General features: G+C 44.5%; 1 protein-coding gene across 3 annotated transcripts in view; it reads right to left on the bottom strand.

Moving 5' to 3' along the window:
• zdhhc11 (zDHHC palmitoyltransferase 11) overlaps nt 1-18,170 on the bottom strand; it is a 108,134-nt gene that overhangs the window by 1,949 nt on the left and 88,015 nt on the right. For all 3 annotated transcript variants that reach the window (XM_078229121.1, XM_078229124.1, XM_078229115.1), the window contains 4 exons: nt 14,928-15,049; nt 11,394-11,452; nt 4,638-4,746; nt 3,247-3,331 (listed from right to left, as the gene is read on the bottom strand). In XM_078229121.1, the coding sequence (XP_078085247.1) occupies nt 3,247-3,331; nt 4,638-4,746; nt 11,394-11,452; nt 14,928-15,049 (375 nt within the window). The remainder of the gene's footprint in view (nt 1-3,246; nt 3,332-4,637; nt 4,747-11,393; nt 11,453-14,927; nt 15,050-18,170) is intronic.

The raw sequence follows: 18,170 nt of genomic DNA, 5'->3' as shown, positions 1-18,170 counted from the left end.
ACCTTACAAGCTAATTCTTTGATCAATCTTCTGGTCACTACTCCTAATATCCCCTTACATGGCTTAGAATCATTGAACCAGACAGTGCTGAAAGTAGTGATTCGGCCCATCGTGCCTGCACTGACAACAATCCCACCCAGGCCCTATCCCCGCCACCCTACATATTTACCCGGCTAATCTCCCTAACACTAAGGGGCAATTGAGCATGGCCAATGAACCAAACCCGCACATCTTTGGACTGCGTGAGGAAATTGGAGCACCCAGAGGAAACCCACGCAGACATGGGGAAAATGTGTAAACTCCACACAGAGAATTACCTGAGGCCGTGTCCCTGGCGCTGTGAGGCAGTGGTGCTAACCACTGTGCCACCATGCCAATTGGTGTTATATTTTGTCTGATAATATTCCTGAGAGGCATCTTGGGATGTTGAAGGCGCTATATTAATGCCAGGAGTTGTATTTGCCATTAACAAAAACCCTTTTAATGAAATTGGATTTCATTTTGAGAGTGTTTTTTTTCCCTTTAAACACTGGAACTTGAGTGTCAAAGGGCGAATGAAGATAAAATATATGTTAAATTCATCTGTAAGGAATACAGAATTTATTGCTCATTCCATAAGTGAGAAGGTGACTGATTAGTCAGTAAGTTTAGGCAATTATAAAGATTTTTCTTACTGTGTTCAAGTGTTTGAACTTGAACTTACAAAACAGTTTGAAACCGTGCACACACACTCTCAGTAACTCATCTAAAAAGAGTTAGACATTACAGAGATCTTCAAAAGCGAAGAGGTTCCCTCAATATTTCCCACAAAATTTTACTGGCATGGGGGAGGGAGGGGGGATGGAGAGATTTCTCTGTGCCTGGGTGTTTAATGGTTAACTTATGAGTCTGTTCTTTTTTTATTAATTCGTGGGACATGGGCGTCACTGGCTGGGTCAGCATTTATTGCCCATCCCTAGTTGTCCTTGAGCTGAATGGCTCTCTGGGCTATTTCAGAGGGCAGTTGAGAGCCAACCACATTGCTGTGGATCTGGTGTCACATGTAGGTCAGACCTGGTAAGGATGGCAGACTTCCTTCCCTAAAAGGACATTAGTGAACCAGATGCGTTTTTATGACCATGGTTTCATGGTCATCAGTAGATTCTTAATTTCAAGTATTTTTATTGAATTCAAATGTCACCATCTGCCGTGGCGGGATTCGAACCTGGGTCCCCAGAACATTAGCTGAGTTTCTGGATTAGTAATTTAGCATAATATCACTCGGCCATCACCTCCCCACACTTGAGCTCAATCTGTTTTTGCAGGGGACATGACCTGGATTTCGTGCTCAAATCTCTGATGTGGGTCTTGATCCCACAATCTGCAGGCTCAGAGCTGATATCCAAAGGAATGTTGTGCGTTGACTATATTTTTGTGACTGACTGACGGGTAGGAGTAGATGAATGAAGACGGAAGTAGATTATTGACAATGTTGTACAAGGTACAAAGAACATTTGTAGAAATACAAGTACCTTCTTTGTTTAGTGACTAAGGTGATGATCTTACAACCTCATCCTGCCCTTTGTTCAGCGAGGCAGGTGATACGATAGGGTGAGAAGTGAAAACCCAGGTTTGTGCCCAGTTTCTAACCTCCCCCGATCTTACTGGCCCCGTTCTTCTGGCAAAATCAGCATTGTGCCCAGAGGGGAGGGAAGGGGAATTCTGCAGGGATGGTGAGAACTCTGCCAACGGGGCTGATTGGCAGGGAGGGGTACGACTCTGCAGATGGGGGAGGGGGTGATTAGCAGAGTGGGGGGGGGGGCTAACTTCTGCAGACTGGGGGTGATTAGCGGGAGGGGAGGAGCGGCAAAGGCAGTCATCGGGGCAGGGGGGGGGATCTCAGGGCCTGCACAATGGCACTCCAAGAGCTCAGCAGCCAGCTTCACCGGTGAGCTTAGATTCTGCGCGCCCCCCTACTGGCGAGAATCACATCCTGGCTCTTTTTTTGCACTAAGTGCCATAAGATTGCAACTCGTAGCTCGCTGAAGAAAACAGTGTGATTCTCTCATTAGGTGCTTAGAATTATTTTTGTGAGATCGCGCCCTAAGTATAAACCGTTTTTCCAGTGTTGTCATGGTTATTTTCTGGGACATTACAGCACTTGCTTAAGTATGGGTTACTGTGGCTCCAAAGTAAACCAGAGTAACACCAAAGTGGATTTGTTGTTTAAAAAAAAAATGACTCTACTATCAAATCAAAGTTATTTTCAGATGTCCTGGCAGATGATTTAAAAATAGTTGAAGTCACTATGGATTAAACTGATTAAACCATTCACGTGCATCAGCTCCATAATGGTGAGAATAAATGTCCGTTTTACTTCTCAGTTATACAAGGCTTTGGTGAGAACACATCTGGAATATTGGGCAGGATTTTATGGCCTCGCTCATCCCGAAACTGTAAAATCCCACCCAAGAGCTTGCCATGTTCCGCCCCTCGCCCGCTCTGATTCCTGTGGGGGCAGGGTGATAAAATTCCAGTCATTGTGTGCACTTTTGTTCTCTTCACTGAAGGATTGATGTGATTGCATTGGAGGTGGCTAATGAGATTAATATTAGGAATGAACGGGTTGTCTTATGAGGATAGGTTTGAAAGGCTGAGCTTGTTTTCATTGGAGTTTATAAGAGTAAGGGCTGACTTAATTGAAGTACACAAGATCCTGAATAATTCTGACAATGTGGACCTGGAAAAGATGTTTCCTCATGCGGGTGAGTCCAGAATTATTAAAATTAGTGGTCACCCTTTTAGGACAGAGAAGAGGGAAATACTTTCCTCTGAATGTTGTCCGACTTTAAAACTCTGCCACAAAAGGCAGTGGGACAGGATTATTGGATATTTGTAAAGCGGAGGTAGATAGATTGTTAAGCAAGGGGAATCAAAGATTATTGGGGGTAGATGGGAAGAATTTCAGTAACCAAAGGATCAGATTTAAGACAATTGACAACAATAAACAGAGGGGAGGGGGGGGGATAATTTTTTAAAGCAGCAAGTTGTTACGATCTGATTTGCACTTTCTGCAAACCTGGTGTAAGCAAATTCAACGGTAACTTTGAAAAGGATAGATGTGCAGGAAAATTCCCTATGTAAACATGTCACACTAAATTACATCATCCCATTCCTGGAAGACTTATGGGACTGTTCAAATAAAATAACATTATAATTTGTAGATAGATCATAAAATGACCCATTTTTAAAAATTATATTTCTTACCAGATGATGTTCTCTCAGAAGTGAATTTAATCTCATCTGTGTGATTGTCCCCTTTGAAACCACTTTTGGGCCTTTTATTCAGAGGCTAGCATTAAAAATGGATACAGGAGGAAGGGTTTAGTAAAATGAACTGTACACATATACACTGTATTTTTAAAAAGTCTTCATGTAACATAGCCAGCAACTTCCTGGCTCCCCAGTGTCAGATTTGGAGGTATCCCAAAGAGATGCCAGGGAAATCCTCTGGGAAATTCCCAGGTCAAGGTTTACGCAGTAATTGTCCAGAAGTGCTAACTTCTCTTGGACAAATGTACAGGGCTGAGAATCATCCAACAAAATGATTTAAATCACTAATTTGGTTCTGACAATAGGTACTTTTCAATAGTTAGAAGAAATAAAACCTCTTCTAACCCCAGCGTTAACTATTTTAAACACCCTGACATTTCAGTAGGTTTGTCAAACATGAATTCCCTCTCAAAATCCATGCTGACTCTGTCCAATCCGGCCACTGTTTTCCAAATGTTTTGCTGTTAAATTTCTTATAATGGACTCTAGAATATTCCCCACTACTGACATCAGGCTTACTGGTCTATAATTCTCTGTTTTCTCTCTAGCTCCCTTTTAAATTGTGGGGTGACATTAACTACCTTCCAATTGTAGGAACTGTTCCAGAGCCTTGGAAAATGACCACCAATGCATCCATTATTTCTCAGGCCAATTCCCGAGAGGCAAGGACAGAGGATGGACTTCAGCAGCCCCATCCCCACCCACACCCCTGCTCCCTTAATCGAGCATTCAGTGGGCATGGGTGAAGGCTTCCCTCCTTCCCATGATGCCACAGGTAAAGTCAACAGGGTTTTCTACAAAAACTTTGGGAGCCATGAATGCGCCACCAATGGATTCTAGTGGCCTCAACAATAATTGTTGTCATGTGACTCATGAATGAGCCTAATTGGCATCCTACTGCCTTCAGGCAGAATTTCCATATCAGGTCCTGCCACAATCGTGTCCCCCCTCCCAACCCCCGACTTAATTGGGGACAGTTTTCCCAACACCAGGAATCAGACATGAGTACTAGACCAGTAAGCCTGAGTCAACCCAATGCTGTAAAGTAACACTAAGGGGAGGATTTTCCGGCCGCGCTCGCCCCAAATCCAGAAAATCTCGCCAGAGATCAACGAACCCTTTCATGGTCCGTGTCCCGCCCACTCGCCATGGAAATCGTAGCGGCAAAATCCTGCGCTAAGTGTCCACATAACATTTAAATATCAAACCATTAAACAACCTTAGGATAATTGACCTGAATATTATCATTGTATTTTTCTGACACTGGTAAAACCATGGCTAAAAAGAAACAATTGGAATTTCTTGCGACTGAGCCGTAAAGTTACCTGCCCACTGAGAGAGGAGTTTGTAGCTGTGGAAACACTTGAAGTCTCCAAACAAATACTGTTGGACAATCTGTTGGTAACTGGACCTTGGTCTTGATACTTCAAAGCACTGGTGGAAGAAGGAAGGATATATCTCAGGAACGTGGGCACCATTGGCGCAGTCAACTTCAGATCCTGTCATTGGATTTTTTTTTCAAGTCTGCTGTCTCTTGCAGTTAACCGATCAGTTTTAAACTGGGAGGTCATACCTGTTGTAATTGGACCTCAAGCCCTCTGTCCATTAGAAATACTCTTGAATGGCCACCACATAATTAGAATGAGTCCTGGCCAAAGAACTCTCCCAAGTAGACAGCAAATACCATGATGAACCCAACCTACCAGCCAGTGAGCCTTTCACTCATTTGGTATTTGATTTATATCACGTTTTAGCCCCTAATGCAACCTATGCCTATCGAGATCACCGGATGTTATAGAAATTTGCATTCCTAATCCCCTCCCCTGCCACCCCACCCCACTGAGATCACTGGATGTCATTGATATTTGCACTCCGAGCTCTCCCCCCACACCCAGAGGGGAGACCTGGAATGGAAGATAAAAGATAACACAGCAGCCTCAGTCTAAAGTAAATTTCTGCTTGCCTCCATTTTCTACATTTCCAAATAACAAAGAGTTTGAGGCAAATTATCATGAGAGCAGTGCCCCTTTAAAAAAGTGCTCAAGGGTTTGCAGTGAAATTATATTCATAAATTCATAGAATTGGAGAATCCCTACGGTACAGAAGGAGGCCATTCAGCCCATCGAGTCTGTACTGACCACAATCCCACCCAGCCCATATTCCCGTAACCCCACAAATTTACCCTGCCGATCCCCTGACACTACGGTCAATTTAGCATGGCCAATTAACCTAACTCGCACATCTCTGGATTGGGGGAGGAAACTGGAGCACCCAGAGAAAACCCATTCAGACATGGGGAGAATGTGCAAAGTCCACATAGATAGTGACCCATGGCCGGAATTGAACCCGGATCCCTGACACTGTGAGACAGCAGTTCTAACCACGGTGCCACCCTCATAAGCCTCAACAACTCATCAAAATAGTTGCACAGGAGAGATGATTGTGAGTCATCCCATTGCTGTACAGTAACACTAACGGCAGGATTTTCTGGCTACGCTCGCCCCAAGACTAGAAAATCCTGCCCGAGATCAACAAACCTTTTCATGGTCCATGTCCCGCCTGCTACGATTTCCACGGTGGGCGGGCAGGATGGCACAATTCTGCCCTAAGTGTCCACATAACATTTAAATATCAACCCATTGATATTAATGAAGTTGGAGTGTAAATATGTTCCTACTGAACAAAACATGGGATTTTGCAGTCTTCCACTGACTGGCAAGACGCAACAACAATGGACTATCGCAAAATATATCTTCCACAGAAACTACACCTTACCATCCTTTATATGTAATTTAGCTGTCTTACATTAGGGGGCACTATTACACCAAAACATTATCTGTCAGTCATATAGGATATGGAGATGCTGGCGTTGGACTGGGGTAAACACAGTAAGAAGTCTCACAACACCAGGTTAAAGTCCAACAGGTTTATTTGGTGGCTTTTGCTACCAAATAAACCTGTCGGACTTTAACTTGGTGTTGTGAGTCATATAGCAGGAAGACCACAAGACCATAAGAGATAGGAGCAGAATTAGGCCACTTGGCCCATCAAGTCTGCTCCACCATTCAATCGTGGCTGATATTTTTCTCATCCCCATTCCCCTGCCTTTTCCCCATAACCCTTGATCACCTTATTAATCAAGAACCTATCTATCTCTGTCTTTAAAGACATTCAATGACCTGGCCTCCACAGCCTTCTGCGGCCAGGAGTTCCACAGATTCACTACTTTCTGGCTGAAGAAATTCCTCCTCATCTCTGTTTTAAAGAATCATCCCTTTAGCCTGAGGTTGTGCCCTCTGGTTCTAGTTCTTTCTACTAGTGGAAACATCCTCTCCACGTCCACTCTATCCAGGCCTCGCAGTATCCTGTAAGTTTCAATAAGATCCCCCCTTATCCTTCTAAACTCCAATGAGTACAGACCCAGAGTCCTCAACCTTCCTCATACGACAAGCTCTTCATTCCAGGAATCATTCTTGTGAACCTCCTCTGGATCTTTTCCAAGGCTAGTACATCCTTCCTTAGATACGGGGCCCAAAACTGCTCACAATACTCTAAATGGGGACTGACCAGAGCCTAATACAGCCTCGGATGTACATCTCTGTTTTGTATTCTAGCCCTCTCAACATAAATGCTAACATTGCATTTGCCTTCCTAACTGCCGACTGAACCTGCACGTTAACCTTAAGAGAATCTTGAACAATGACTCCCAAGTCCCTTTGTGTTTCTGATTTCCTAAGCATTTTCTCATTTAGAAAATAGTCTATGCATCCATTCCTCCTTCCAAAGTGCATAACCTCACACTTTTCCACATTGTATTCCATCTGCCACTTCTTTGCCCACTCTTCTAACCTGTCCAAGTCCTTCTGCAGCCCCCCTGCTTCCTCAATGCGACCTGTCCCTCTACATATCTTTGTAACCAGGAAACCAGGTACAAATATTTACAGGCAATTTCAGGTGTATCCATTGATGTATGATACTCCTTTGCTAGAAACATCTCCAAGTTAATGGGAAGGTTGATTTTTGCATTGAAACAAATTCCAGTCTAAAATCAATGAGGCACCAGTTATTCTGCATCTTTATTTCTCAGCTGCTAGGCACTGAGGGAGAGATTGAGAATTATACTGATGGGATAGAAAGAGAAAGTTGGACAGAAAGATCAGAGAGACTGTAGCTCCCAGTAGCAAATTATAGACTAATGCAGGCATCAGCCTAAAGACCAGAATGGTTAAAGTTAATTTATTAGTCACAAGTAAGGCTTACATTAACACTGCAATGAAGTTACTGTGAAATTCGCCTAGTCGCCACAATCTAGCACCTGTTCAGGTCAATGCACCTAACCAGCATGTCTTTCAGAATGTGGGAGGAAACCTGAGCACCCAGAGGAAACCCACGCAGACACGGGGAGAACATGCAAACTCCACAGTGACCCAAGCCAGGAATTGAACTGTGAAGCAGCAGTGCTAACCACTGTGCTACCGTGCCACCCGCGGTTCTTTTTAAGCTCCATATGTGTGAAAAGCTGATATCACAGCAAATGGTAAATTTTTTGATTTTTTAAAATTTTGATTTATTGTCACATGTATTGGTATACAGTATATTGTTTCTTGCTTGCTATACTGATAAAACATATAATTCATAGAGTACATAGGGGAGAAGGAAAGGAGAGGGTGCAGACGATAGTCTTAGAGTCATAGCTAGGGTGTAGAGAAAGATCAGCTTAATATATGATAGAACCATTCAAAAGTCTGATGGCAGCAGGGAAGAAGCTGTTCTTGAGTCGGTTGGTAAGTGATCTCAGACTTTTGTATCTTTTTCTCGACAGAAAAAGGCGGAAGGGAGTATGTCTGGGTGCGTGGGGTCCTTGATTATGCTGGCTGCTTTTCTGAGGCAGCGGGAAGTATAGACAAAGTCAATGGACGGAAGGCTGGTTTGCGTCATGGACTGGGCTACGTTCACAATCCTTTGAAGTTTCTTACGGTCTTGGTCAGAGCAGGAGCCATACCGAGCTGTGATACATCTGGAAAGGATGTTTTCTACAGTGCATCTGTAAAAATTGGAGAGAGTCGTAGCTTCCGGAGAAAATAGAGGCGTTGGTGGGCTTTCATTATAAAGTCATGTAAAAGATAAGGCTGAAGCATTGCTACAATCTTTTGCCAGAAGTGCCAAGTGGATGATCCATCTCGGCCTCCAGAGTTCCCCAGCATTACAGATGCCAGTCTTCAGCCAATCTGATTCACTCCACATTGTATCAAGAAATAGCTAAAGGCATTGGATACTGTTAAGACTATAGACCCTGACAATAGTCCAGCAATAACACTGAAGACTTGTGCTCCAGAATGTGCTGCACCTCCAGCCAAGCTGTTCCAGTGCAACACTAGCATCTACCCAGCTATTTGGAAAATTGGCCAGGTATGTCCTGTACATAAAAAACAGGACAAATCCATCCCGGCCAATTACTGCTCAACATCTATTCTTGATCATCAATAAAGTAATGGAAGGGGTCATTCATAATACTATCAAGCGTCACTTGTTTAGCATTAACCTGCTCACGGACACTCGGTTTGGGTTCCCGCCAGGGTCATTCAGCTCCTGACCTCATCATAGCCTTGATTGAAACATGGACAAAAGAGCTGAATGCCAGAGGTGAGGCGACATTTGACAAGGCAACATTTGACCAAGTGTGGCATCAAGGAGCAAAACTGGAGTCAATGAGAATCAGAGAAAACTCTCACTGGTTGGATACAAAGAGCACAAAGGTTGTGGTTGATGGAGGTCAATTATCTCAGCCTCAGGACATCACTGCAGGCATTCCTCAGGAGAGTATCCTAGGCCCAACCATGAAAGTAAATTACTGTGGATGCTGGACTCTGAAACCAAAAGAGAAAATGCTGGAAAATCTCAGCAGGTCTGGCAGCATCTGTAAGAAGAGAAAAGAGCTGACGTTTCGAGTCCAGATGACCCTTTGTCAAAACTTTGACAAGATGCTGCCAGATCTGCTGAGATTTTCCAGCATTTTCTCTCTTGGTTCTAGGCCCAACCATCTTCAGCTGCTTCATCAATGACCTTCCCTCCATCATAAGATCAAAAGTGGGGGTGTTCACTGCTGACTGCACAATGTTCTGCGTTATTCGTAACTCCTCAGATACTGAAGCAGTCCATGTTCAAATGCAGCAAGACCTGGACAATATTCAGACTTGAGCTAACAAGTGGCCAGTAACATTCATGCCATGCAAGTAGCAGGCAATGACCATCACAGATAAGAGAGGATCTAACTAACACCCTTTGACATTCAATGGCATTACCATCGCTGAATCCCCACTCTCAACATCCTGGGGGTTACCAAGACCAGAAACTGAAGTGGACTAGCCATATACAAACTGTAGCTATCAGAGCAGATCAGAGGCTTAGAATTCTGCAGCAAGAAACTCACCTTCTGACTCCCCAAAAACTATCCACCAGGTACAAGTCAGAATTGTAATGGGATACTCTCCCTTTCCTGGATGAATGCAGCTCCAACAACACTCAAGAAGCTTGACACCATCCAGGACAAAGCAGCCTGCTTGATTTGCATCCCTTCTACATTCACTCCCTCCACCACCGATGAACAGTGGCAGCAGTGTGTTCCATCTACACAATGCACTGCAGGAATTCACCAAGGCTCTTCAGAAAGCACCTTCCAAACCCACGACTGCTACAATCTAGAAGGAAAAGAGCAGCAGATCCCTGGAACATCACTACCTGGGAGTTCCCCTCCAAGTCACTCACCATCCTGACTTGGAAATATATCGCTCTTCCTTCACTGTTGCTGGGTCGTAATTAAGGAACTCCTTCCCTAACAGCACTGAGGGAGTACCTATAACCACATGGACTGCAGTGGTTCAGGGGGACAGTTCACCACCAGCTTCTCGAGGACAATTAAGGATGGGCAATAAATGCTGGCCTAGCCAGCGAGGCCCACAATCTTTGAATTAATTTTTTAAAAGTTAGAAAAAGTTAGAAAAAGCGGCACGGTAGCACAGTGGTTAACACTGCTGCTTCACAGCTCCTGGGACCTGGGTTCGATTCCTGGCTTGGGTCACTGTCTGTGTGGAGTTTGCACATTCTCCTCGTGTCTGCGTGGGTTTCCTCCAGGTGCTCCGGTTTCCTCCCACAGTCCAAAGATGTGCGGGTTAGGTAGATTGGCCATGCTAAAAATTGCTCCTTAGTGTCCTGAGATGTGTAGGTTAGAGGGATTAGCGGGTAAATGTGTCGGGATATGGGGGTAGGGCCTGGGTGGGATTGTGGTCGGTGCAAACTCGATGGGCCAAATGGCCTCTTTCTGCACTGTAGGGTTTCTATGATTCTAGATCAGGAAAAAAGGGGGGTGGGTGGAAGTGCTTTTTGCCACAATGAGAAATGGACCTTCAACAAACGAGAAGCCAGTTCACCAGCAATTTGTTTTGTGCGACTGTAGGAGGTAAAATGAACTCCCTAACTCGGCAAGTATTCCATTTCCGTCTTCAGCTTTTCTTGGATTGTGAGAGTTTAAGGTTTTGCGAACCTAATCCGGATAAGTCCAAGAACATCATATTAAGCAGTTGATAGCTTCTAATGCATTTTCCCAGTGTTTGGGTGCAATGAATTCAATACCATGGTGAGCAGTGGAAAACAATCAGAATTTTACCGGCACGTCCGCCCGAGGTTTGGATGATCCACCCAAGGCCAATGGAGCATGCCGTTCTCCGAGCCTCGCCCGCTCCCGGAATTGGTGAGGGCGTGCCATTAAAATTCTGGCCCATGTCTCATACATGGGAGGGCCTAAAGTGTCAGGTGCAAGTGCAGCAAGCTGATTATATAAGAAATAAGAGTCAATATTTAAGTCTTGATGGTTTATTTGTTTTGTTGTGTTGCTTTAAAAAATAGGTATTTCATATTCCCGAACAATGTCGCTTATAAGCTGTGCAGCCACGCGCAAGCCTGCCCCTTTAAGTTACATTGCATGCATGACCATGCAAAGAAATTTAAAGGGCCCTCATGCATAAACAAATTGGCTTCATGCTGCAAAAGAAATTTGAAGGGTACATTGTTCTTGAACACCTTACCTTAACCTGGAGGAGGCACCAAGTTCTATTTCTGGCTGAGTCTTTGTCACGGGTAGACCCTGCAAATGATAATACAGAAGATACAGATAACGGCAGCAACAGATAGAACAAATATCCAATTACACCCAACAGGTTCAGCTGGGTCTATCAGCGATGTATGTAAAATTATTTACAACCGCCATCCCTTTCCCTCTCCAGGCCATTGAATACAGAATCGTCCATAGCCTACTCCGAGCTTCCTTCTGTAACCTTCTCCAGCGTGGTGCCCCAGCTCCGACCATTTAGTCCTTTCTTCCTTCCCTCCTTAAAGACGTTGCTCAGTTTTGAGGATTGTGGTTGAAGGCAGAAGGTTTTGGCATGAAAGTTTTCCCCCTTGTTATTTTTAAAAATATAAATTACAAATACACGCAGGTACAGCAAGCAATTAAGAAAGGGTATGTTGGCCTTTATTGCAATTTGAGTATAGGATTAGGAATGTCTTATTGAAATCATATAGCTCCTTGGGGCGGCACGGTAGCACAGTGGTTAGCACTGCTGCTTCACAGCTCCAGAGTCCTGGGTTCGATTCCCGGCTCGGGTCACTGTCTGTGTGGAGTTTGCACATTCTCCTCGTGTCTGTGTGGGTTTTCTCCGGGTGCTCCAGTTTCCTCCCACAGTCCAAAGATGTGCGGGTTAGGTTGATTGGCCAAGTTAAAAATTGCCCCTTAGAGATCTGAGATGCGTAGGTTAGAGGGATTAGCAGGTAAATATGTGGGGGTAGGGCCTGGGTGGGATTGTGTTCAGTGCAGACTCGATGGGCCGAATGGCCTCCTTCTGCACTGTAGGGTTTCTATGATTCTATGGTGGAATCGCACCTTGAGAGTTGTATGTAGTTTTGGTCTCTTCACCCAAGGGAGATATATTTTCCATAGAGGGAGTGAGAGAGACTAGTTTCTGGGATGGAGGGATTTTCCCATGAGGAAAGATGAAATAAACTGGGCCTTTTTTCTCAGGAGTTTGACAGAATGAGAGGTGATCTCGTTTAATCTGACAAAATACTTACAGGACTCAACAAAGTAGATGCAGGAAGGATGTTCCCTCCTGGCCGTGGGAGGTCTACAACCAGGGGACACAGTTTCAGTATAAGGGGCATGCCATTTAGAGCTGAGATAAGGAGAAATTTCTGCACCCAGAGGGTGACAAATCTTTGGAATTCTCTACCCCGGGGGGCACTGGAGGCTCAGATATTGAGTATGTTCAAGACGGAGGTTGATGGATTTCTACATATTGAAAACATCAAGGGATATGGGCAGGAAAATGGTGTTGAAGAAGATCTGCCATGAAGAGCTGCATGACCTACTCATGCTCTTACATCTTATGTTTCCTCTTCACCGCTTTTAGAAACAGTCTTGATCCATCTCAGCCCTACTCTCTGGACCTCTCTCCCTGCCTCACCCCCCTCCCTCATCACACATCTTCCAAAGCCTCCTCAGAATCATCTCATCTCTTTGATGACCAGTTCTAATTCTTCTCCTGTTGCTGTCTTGACACCCATTCATACCTTATGGAAGTGCCTTGGGCAACCTTGGACACCAGGTTAAAGTCCAACAGGTTTATTTGGTAGCACAAGCCACAAACTTTCTGAGCACTGCCCCTTCATCAGGTGAGTGAGAGTTGTGTTCACAAACAGGGCATATATAGACACAAACTCAATCACCTCCTATGATTTTCCGCGGGACAGGAAAACTCCCCCCCAATGTTTCAGTTTGATGATTTTATGTCAGAGCAAACCTGCAATGTTAGATGGGATTTTCTGGCTGTTCCTGCCAGCACGATCTTTTGGTTCCCCGACGGCAGAGGATATGAATGACGGGAAACCCTGTTGTTAGTGGCAACACCGGAAGATTCCGCCACGAGCCAGCAGCAGACTGTCTCTACAGGATGCACCACTGGGGGATTGTAGAAAATCCCATCCTTTAACTCTGTTGCCTTTACTTCAGACGCTGCCCGACCTTTCTGCAACCTGGGCCAGCCTGGAGGAACCCTGCCATAGTTGGCCGTGCAGGTGTCAGGCTTGATGGAAGTCTGCCACATGCTGCACAACCTCGCTGTGCTGAGGGGACAGAGTTTATGGTAAGCACGAAGGTGAGGAGGAGGAAAGCGAAGGGGGAAGAGGAAGACAAGAGCATGCCTGGTGGAACTGCTGACTTTCAGTATAGGAGTTTGGGGTGGCACAGTGGTTAGCACTGCTGCCTCACAACGCCAGGGACCCAGGTTCAATTCTGGCCTCAAGTGACTGTCTATGTGGAGGTTGCACTTTCTACCCGTGTCTGCGTGGGTTTCCTCCGGGTGCTCCGGTTTCCTCCCACAGTCCAAAGATGTGTGGGTTAGGTTGATTGGCCATGCTAAATTGACTCTAGTGTCAGGGGGATCAGCAGGGTAAATACGTGGGGTTACTGGGATATGGCCTGGTTGGGAATGTTGTTGGTGCAGTCTCGATGGGCCGAATGGCCTCCTTCTGCACTGTAGGGTTTCAATAATTCTACGAAAACATCAGATTTATGATCCAGTCCCCAAAACTGGCAGATTAGTGATCGTACTCATCTATTAGAAGACAGTTTGTGATATTGTTGTGACACGCTGCACTGTAGGATGACCTTTGAACACAATAATCCACAATGACGATGGTAGACCATCTTTCACTGCAGCATTCAGGATGGGGAAGATTTTGCTTTGTGGATGCTGAAACATTGACCATCTTGGCTGGGTCCACACGCGTGCAAACGGATCTGGTCACCACTTCCATTCTGGAGAGGATGAGCTCCAAGTTCTGTGCGAAGCCCTATGCCAGAGTAAAACTGGACTCCTCTATGCTCCTTGACATGGACTGCAGGTTCCCTGGCAGGCTTCCCCATGCACTGAATATTGTGTTGTGTATAACCATCAGTATGTATCTTCTATCGGCTGCCCTGACAAAGTGCTCACCTGACTCCTCCACAGCGGCTGGGCAACAAAGGCTGGACTTGCTTTCAATGTTCGCACCCCTTGGGGTGAATTTTACTGTCCCACCCTCCACGGGAATCGTAGTGGGTGAGGGGGAAAACCGTGGAAAGGTCCGTTGACCTCGGGCGGGATTTTCCGGTTTCAGGGCGAACGAGGCCGGAAGACGTCTGCCCCATGAGTGAGTTATAAAAAAGAATTTGTCCCCTAACAAGTTGACACTACGGAGACAATGAACAGCACAGTTAGTGCAGGCAGCACAAATCCAGCGCACTGCTTGCATGACACTGACCGGGTGTAGGTTAATCACAAAGTGCAAGATGCGTGTGTGTTCTATTGGGTTATCTAATTTAGCCCTCCCACATCTCTCTCCTGAATTGTACCATGGGATCTTCCACATCCACCTGAGGGGCAGTCAAGGCCCTAGTTTAATCAAACGATGCCACCACCGACAATGCGGCACTCCCTTAGGACTGCATGAAAAACTAGACTGGATTATCAAGGCTGGAGTAGGCCTGAAGTCAGGACCTTGTGATTGCCTCTACTGCACTCTACCTGAACAGCGGTCATCCTAGCAGATGCAGTCTGTGCACACTCATCGTTGGTCCCATGGTCTCGGACTTCCTGGTTATGACGCTCCCGTACCACATATTCATACGTGCTTAAGTTCTTGAACACTGGAAAAGTAGAGGAGTTACATTCAGCTCATCTCCTCTGAAGAGACCAGTACCATATCCATTTCCTGTGCAGTTAGATACATTATGGTGCTACAAAGAAATTGGCACCAGATGTAAGATATGATTCTAAATTTTGAACAACCACTTGAATTCATCAAGGTTCTCTAACTCATAACCATTAGTTAATGGGAGCGATCTTATGAAAAAATTCGAATTGCCAAACGAACGAGAAAACGGGGGACCTATTTTGATTAGGTTGATTGACAGGGACAGTCATGTGTTAATAGGTGGAGCTAACCTTCAGGGAAAAAGCAGTCAGTTTCTACCGGGTCCTGAAAAAAGCAAGAGGAGTCTTTCTGACTCTCTCTCTCTGGAGGCTGCTGATTGGGCTGTCAGAATGTAGGTCTCTCCCTCTCTTTCTCTCTCTCTCATCCTCTCTTTCACCAGAGCTTTTCAAAGACTCTGGGACTGTTAGCCAGTACAAGTACATAAGCCTGGAGGTTTGTTAACTGATTTTGAAGAGGGAGTTTAAGTCTATAAGAGGAATATTGCTTGAATTGGGACTAATAGAGATAGGTTAGCAATTAAGAACCGTATCTTATCATATTTAAGTATTTCAATTGGTAAAAGTTGAACAAATTCATTTGTTCTCGTTAAACTGTATTGTTAAAGTTTGTTTTGATAAAAGCTTCCTAGTATGTCAATAGAATCACAACTGGAGTGAATCCTCACACTAATGCCAAAATAAAAAAATCTGTTGGGGTGCAGTTGGGCTTCATAACGTATTTTGGGGTTTCTGCTCTGTTATCCTAACACCATGAGTGAATGAAAGGTCATACAGACTTTTAAGGCCTGAATTTTATTTCTTGAGGGATAAATTAAAAAGTAGGAAAGTTATGCCAAACCTGTATCGAACCTTGGTTAGACCATATTTCGGGTACTGCATGCAATTCTGGCTGCTGTATTATAAAGTATTATATTTTATATAATCACATAGAATATTGAAGGCTTCATGACATTTAGGAAGGATATGAAGCTAGGAATAATTGGAGGGGTGGCTCTGTTAATTAATGATGGCAATAGCACAATGGAGAAAGGTGACCTAAGTTCAGGAAACCAGAATGGAGAAGTGGTTTGGATAAGAGGTGAGAATTGATAAAGGCGAGAAGTCACTTGCGAGAGGCTCTCTAACAGTATCCACACAATCAGACAGAGTATAATGGAAGAAATAATGAGAGCTTGTCTCATAATCATGGAGGATTTTAAGCTATATATAGACTGGAAAAATCAGAAAGTAGCAGAGATGAGGAGTTCATAATGTCTTTGAGATAGTTTCTTTGAACAGCATGTTCTGGAACCATCCTGAGAGCTGACTATACTGGGCCCTGGTATTGTGCAGTGAGGTAGGATTAATCAATGACCTCATAGTGAAGATGCCCCTAGGTAGCAACGATCATAATATGATTGAATTTGACATTGAGTTTGAAGGAGAGAAGAATGGTTCTGAGATTAGTATTTCAAACTTAAATAAGGACAATTATGAGGGCATGATAGCAAAGCTAATTAAAGTGGACTGGCAAATTAGATTAAGGAAGGCTTATCCAACCTTCTCATACGAGGGACCCCATTTCAATTTTTTTCCCACTCCAAGAGCAACTTGCAAAAAGATAAAATTTGACACAACATGAAACATGAATTTCAATAAGATGTTGAGGTATGAAGAAAAGAAAAAGCTTATTGAGCAAAAATACAGCAATGTCAAAGCGATAAACTGATAATTTAAAATATTAATTATTAAAGATGACCATTAAAGTGTGAAGGAGCTGTGTTTTTCCAGCTCATTCTCAGGCTTTGGAGAGGGTACAGAAAAGGTTTACCAGGATGTTGCCTGGTATGGAGGGTATTAGCTATGAGGAGAGATTGAATAAACTGGGATTGTTCTCCCTGGAAAGACGGAGACTGAGGGGCAACCTGATAGAAGTTCAGAAAATTATGAGGGGTATAGATAGGGTGAACAGTTGGAAGCTTTTTCCCAGGGCAGAAATGACAATTACAAGGGAGCACAAGTTCTAAGTAAGGGGGGAAAGGTTCAGTGGAGATGTGCGGGGAAGTTTTTTTACACAGAGGGTGGTGGGGGCCTGGAATGCACTGCCAAGTGAGGTGGCTGAGGCAGACACGTTAGCGACATTTAAGACTTATCTGGATAGACATATGAACAGACAGGGAATGGAGGGATATAAGCGGTTGGTTTAGAAAGGACAACGTGATTGGTACAGGCTTGGAAGGCCGAAGGGCCTGCTCCTGTGCTGTACTGTTCTTTGTTCTTTGTACCATAGAACCAAAGAATCCCTACAGCGCAGAAAGAGGCCATTCAGCCAATTGAGTCTGCACCACTCTCCAAAAGAGCATCCCAAATACACTTTCTCTCCCCCCTCCCCCCCACACCGACCACTCTATCCCGTAACCCCAAGTATTTACATGGCTAATCCACCTTTGGACTGTAGGAGGAAATTGGAGCACCCGGAGGAAACCCACGCAAACATGGGGAGAATGTGCAAACTTTACACCATCATCCAAGGTCAGAATCAAATCTTGGTCCCAGGCACAATGAGGCACTGTGTCACTTAATGCATTCACGTGCAACCACTGTGTGAGCTGTGAATGTGAACCCCATGACTGGGAGTGACACACGCACGCACACACGCATCTTGGATGTGGAAAGGTTATGCATATCAGGAACGAATTTTTTCGTGAAAAAAGAAATCTGAGGGGTGACCTAAGAGAGGTTTTTAAAATGATGGAAGGTTTTTATAGAGTGGATACAGGGAGAAAGTTTCCTGTTGTGGGAAAGAGAATAATTAGAGGCCATCAATATAAGATAGTCACCAAGAAATCCAATATTGAACTGAGAAGAAACAGCTTTACCCAGAGAGAGGTGAGAATGTGGTGCTCGCTATCACAGGGAGTGATTGAAATGAATATGCCGATGTATTTAAAGGGAGGTTGGTCAAGATCAGGAAAGACAGGAGAAGGCTCAAGTTGATGATAAAGGCCAACGTAGCTGGGCTGAGAGTCTGTTTCTGTACCATATTCTGTGCAATCCTATGAGAAAGAAGGGGAA

The sequence above is a fragment of the Mustelus asterias genome, chromosome 2 (genome assembly GCF_964213995.1).
Source record: "Mustelus asterias chromosome 2, sMusAst1.hap1.1, whole genome shotgun sequence".
Taxonomy (NCBI): domain Eukaryota; kingdom Metazoa; phylum Chordata; class Chondrichthyes; order Carcharhiniformes; family Triakidae; genus Mustelus; species Mustelus asterias.
The sequence above is the reverse complement of the archived record's forward strand: the minus strand, read 5'-3'. Positions and strand labels throughout refer to the sequence as shown.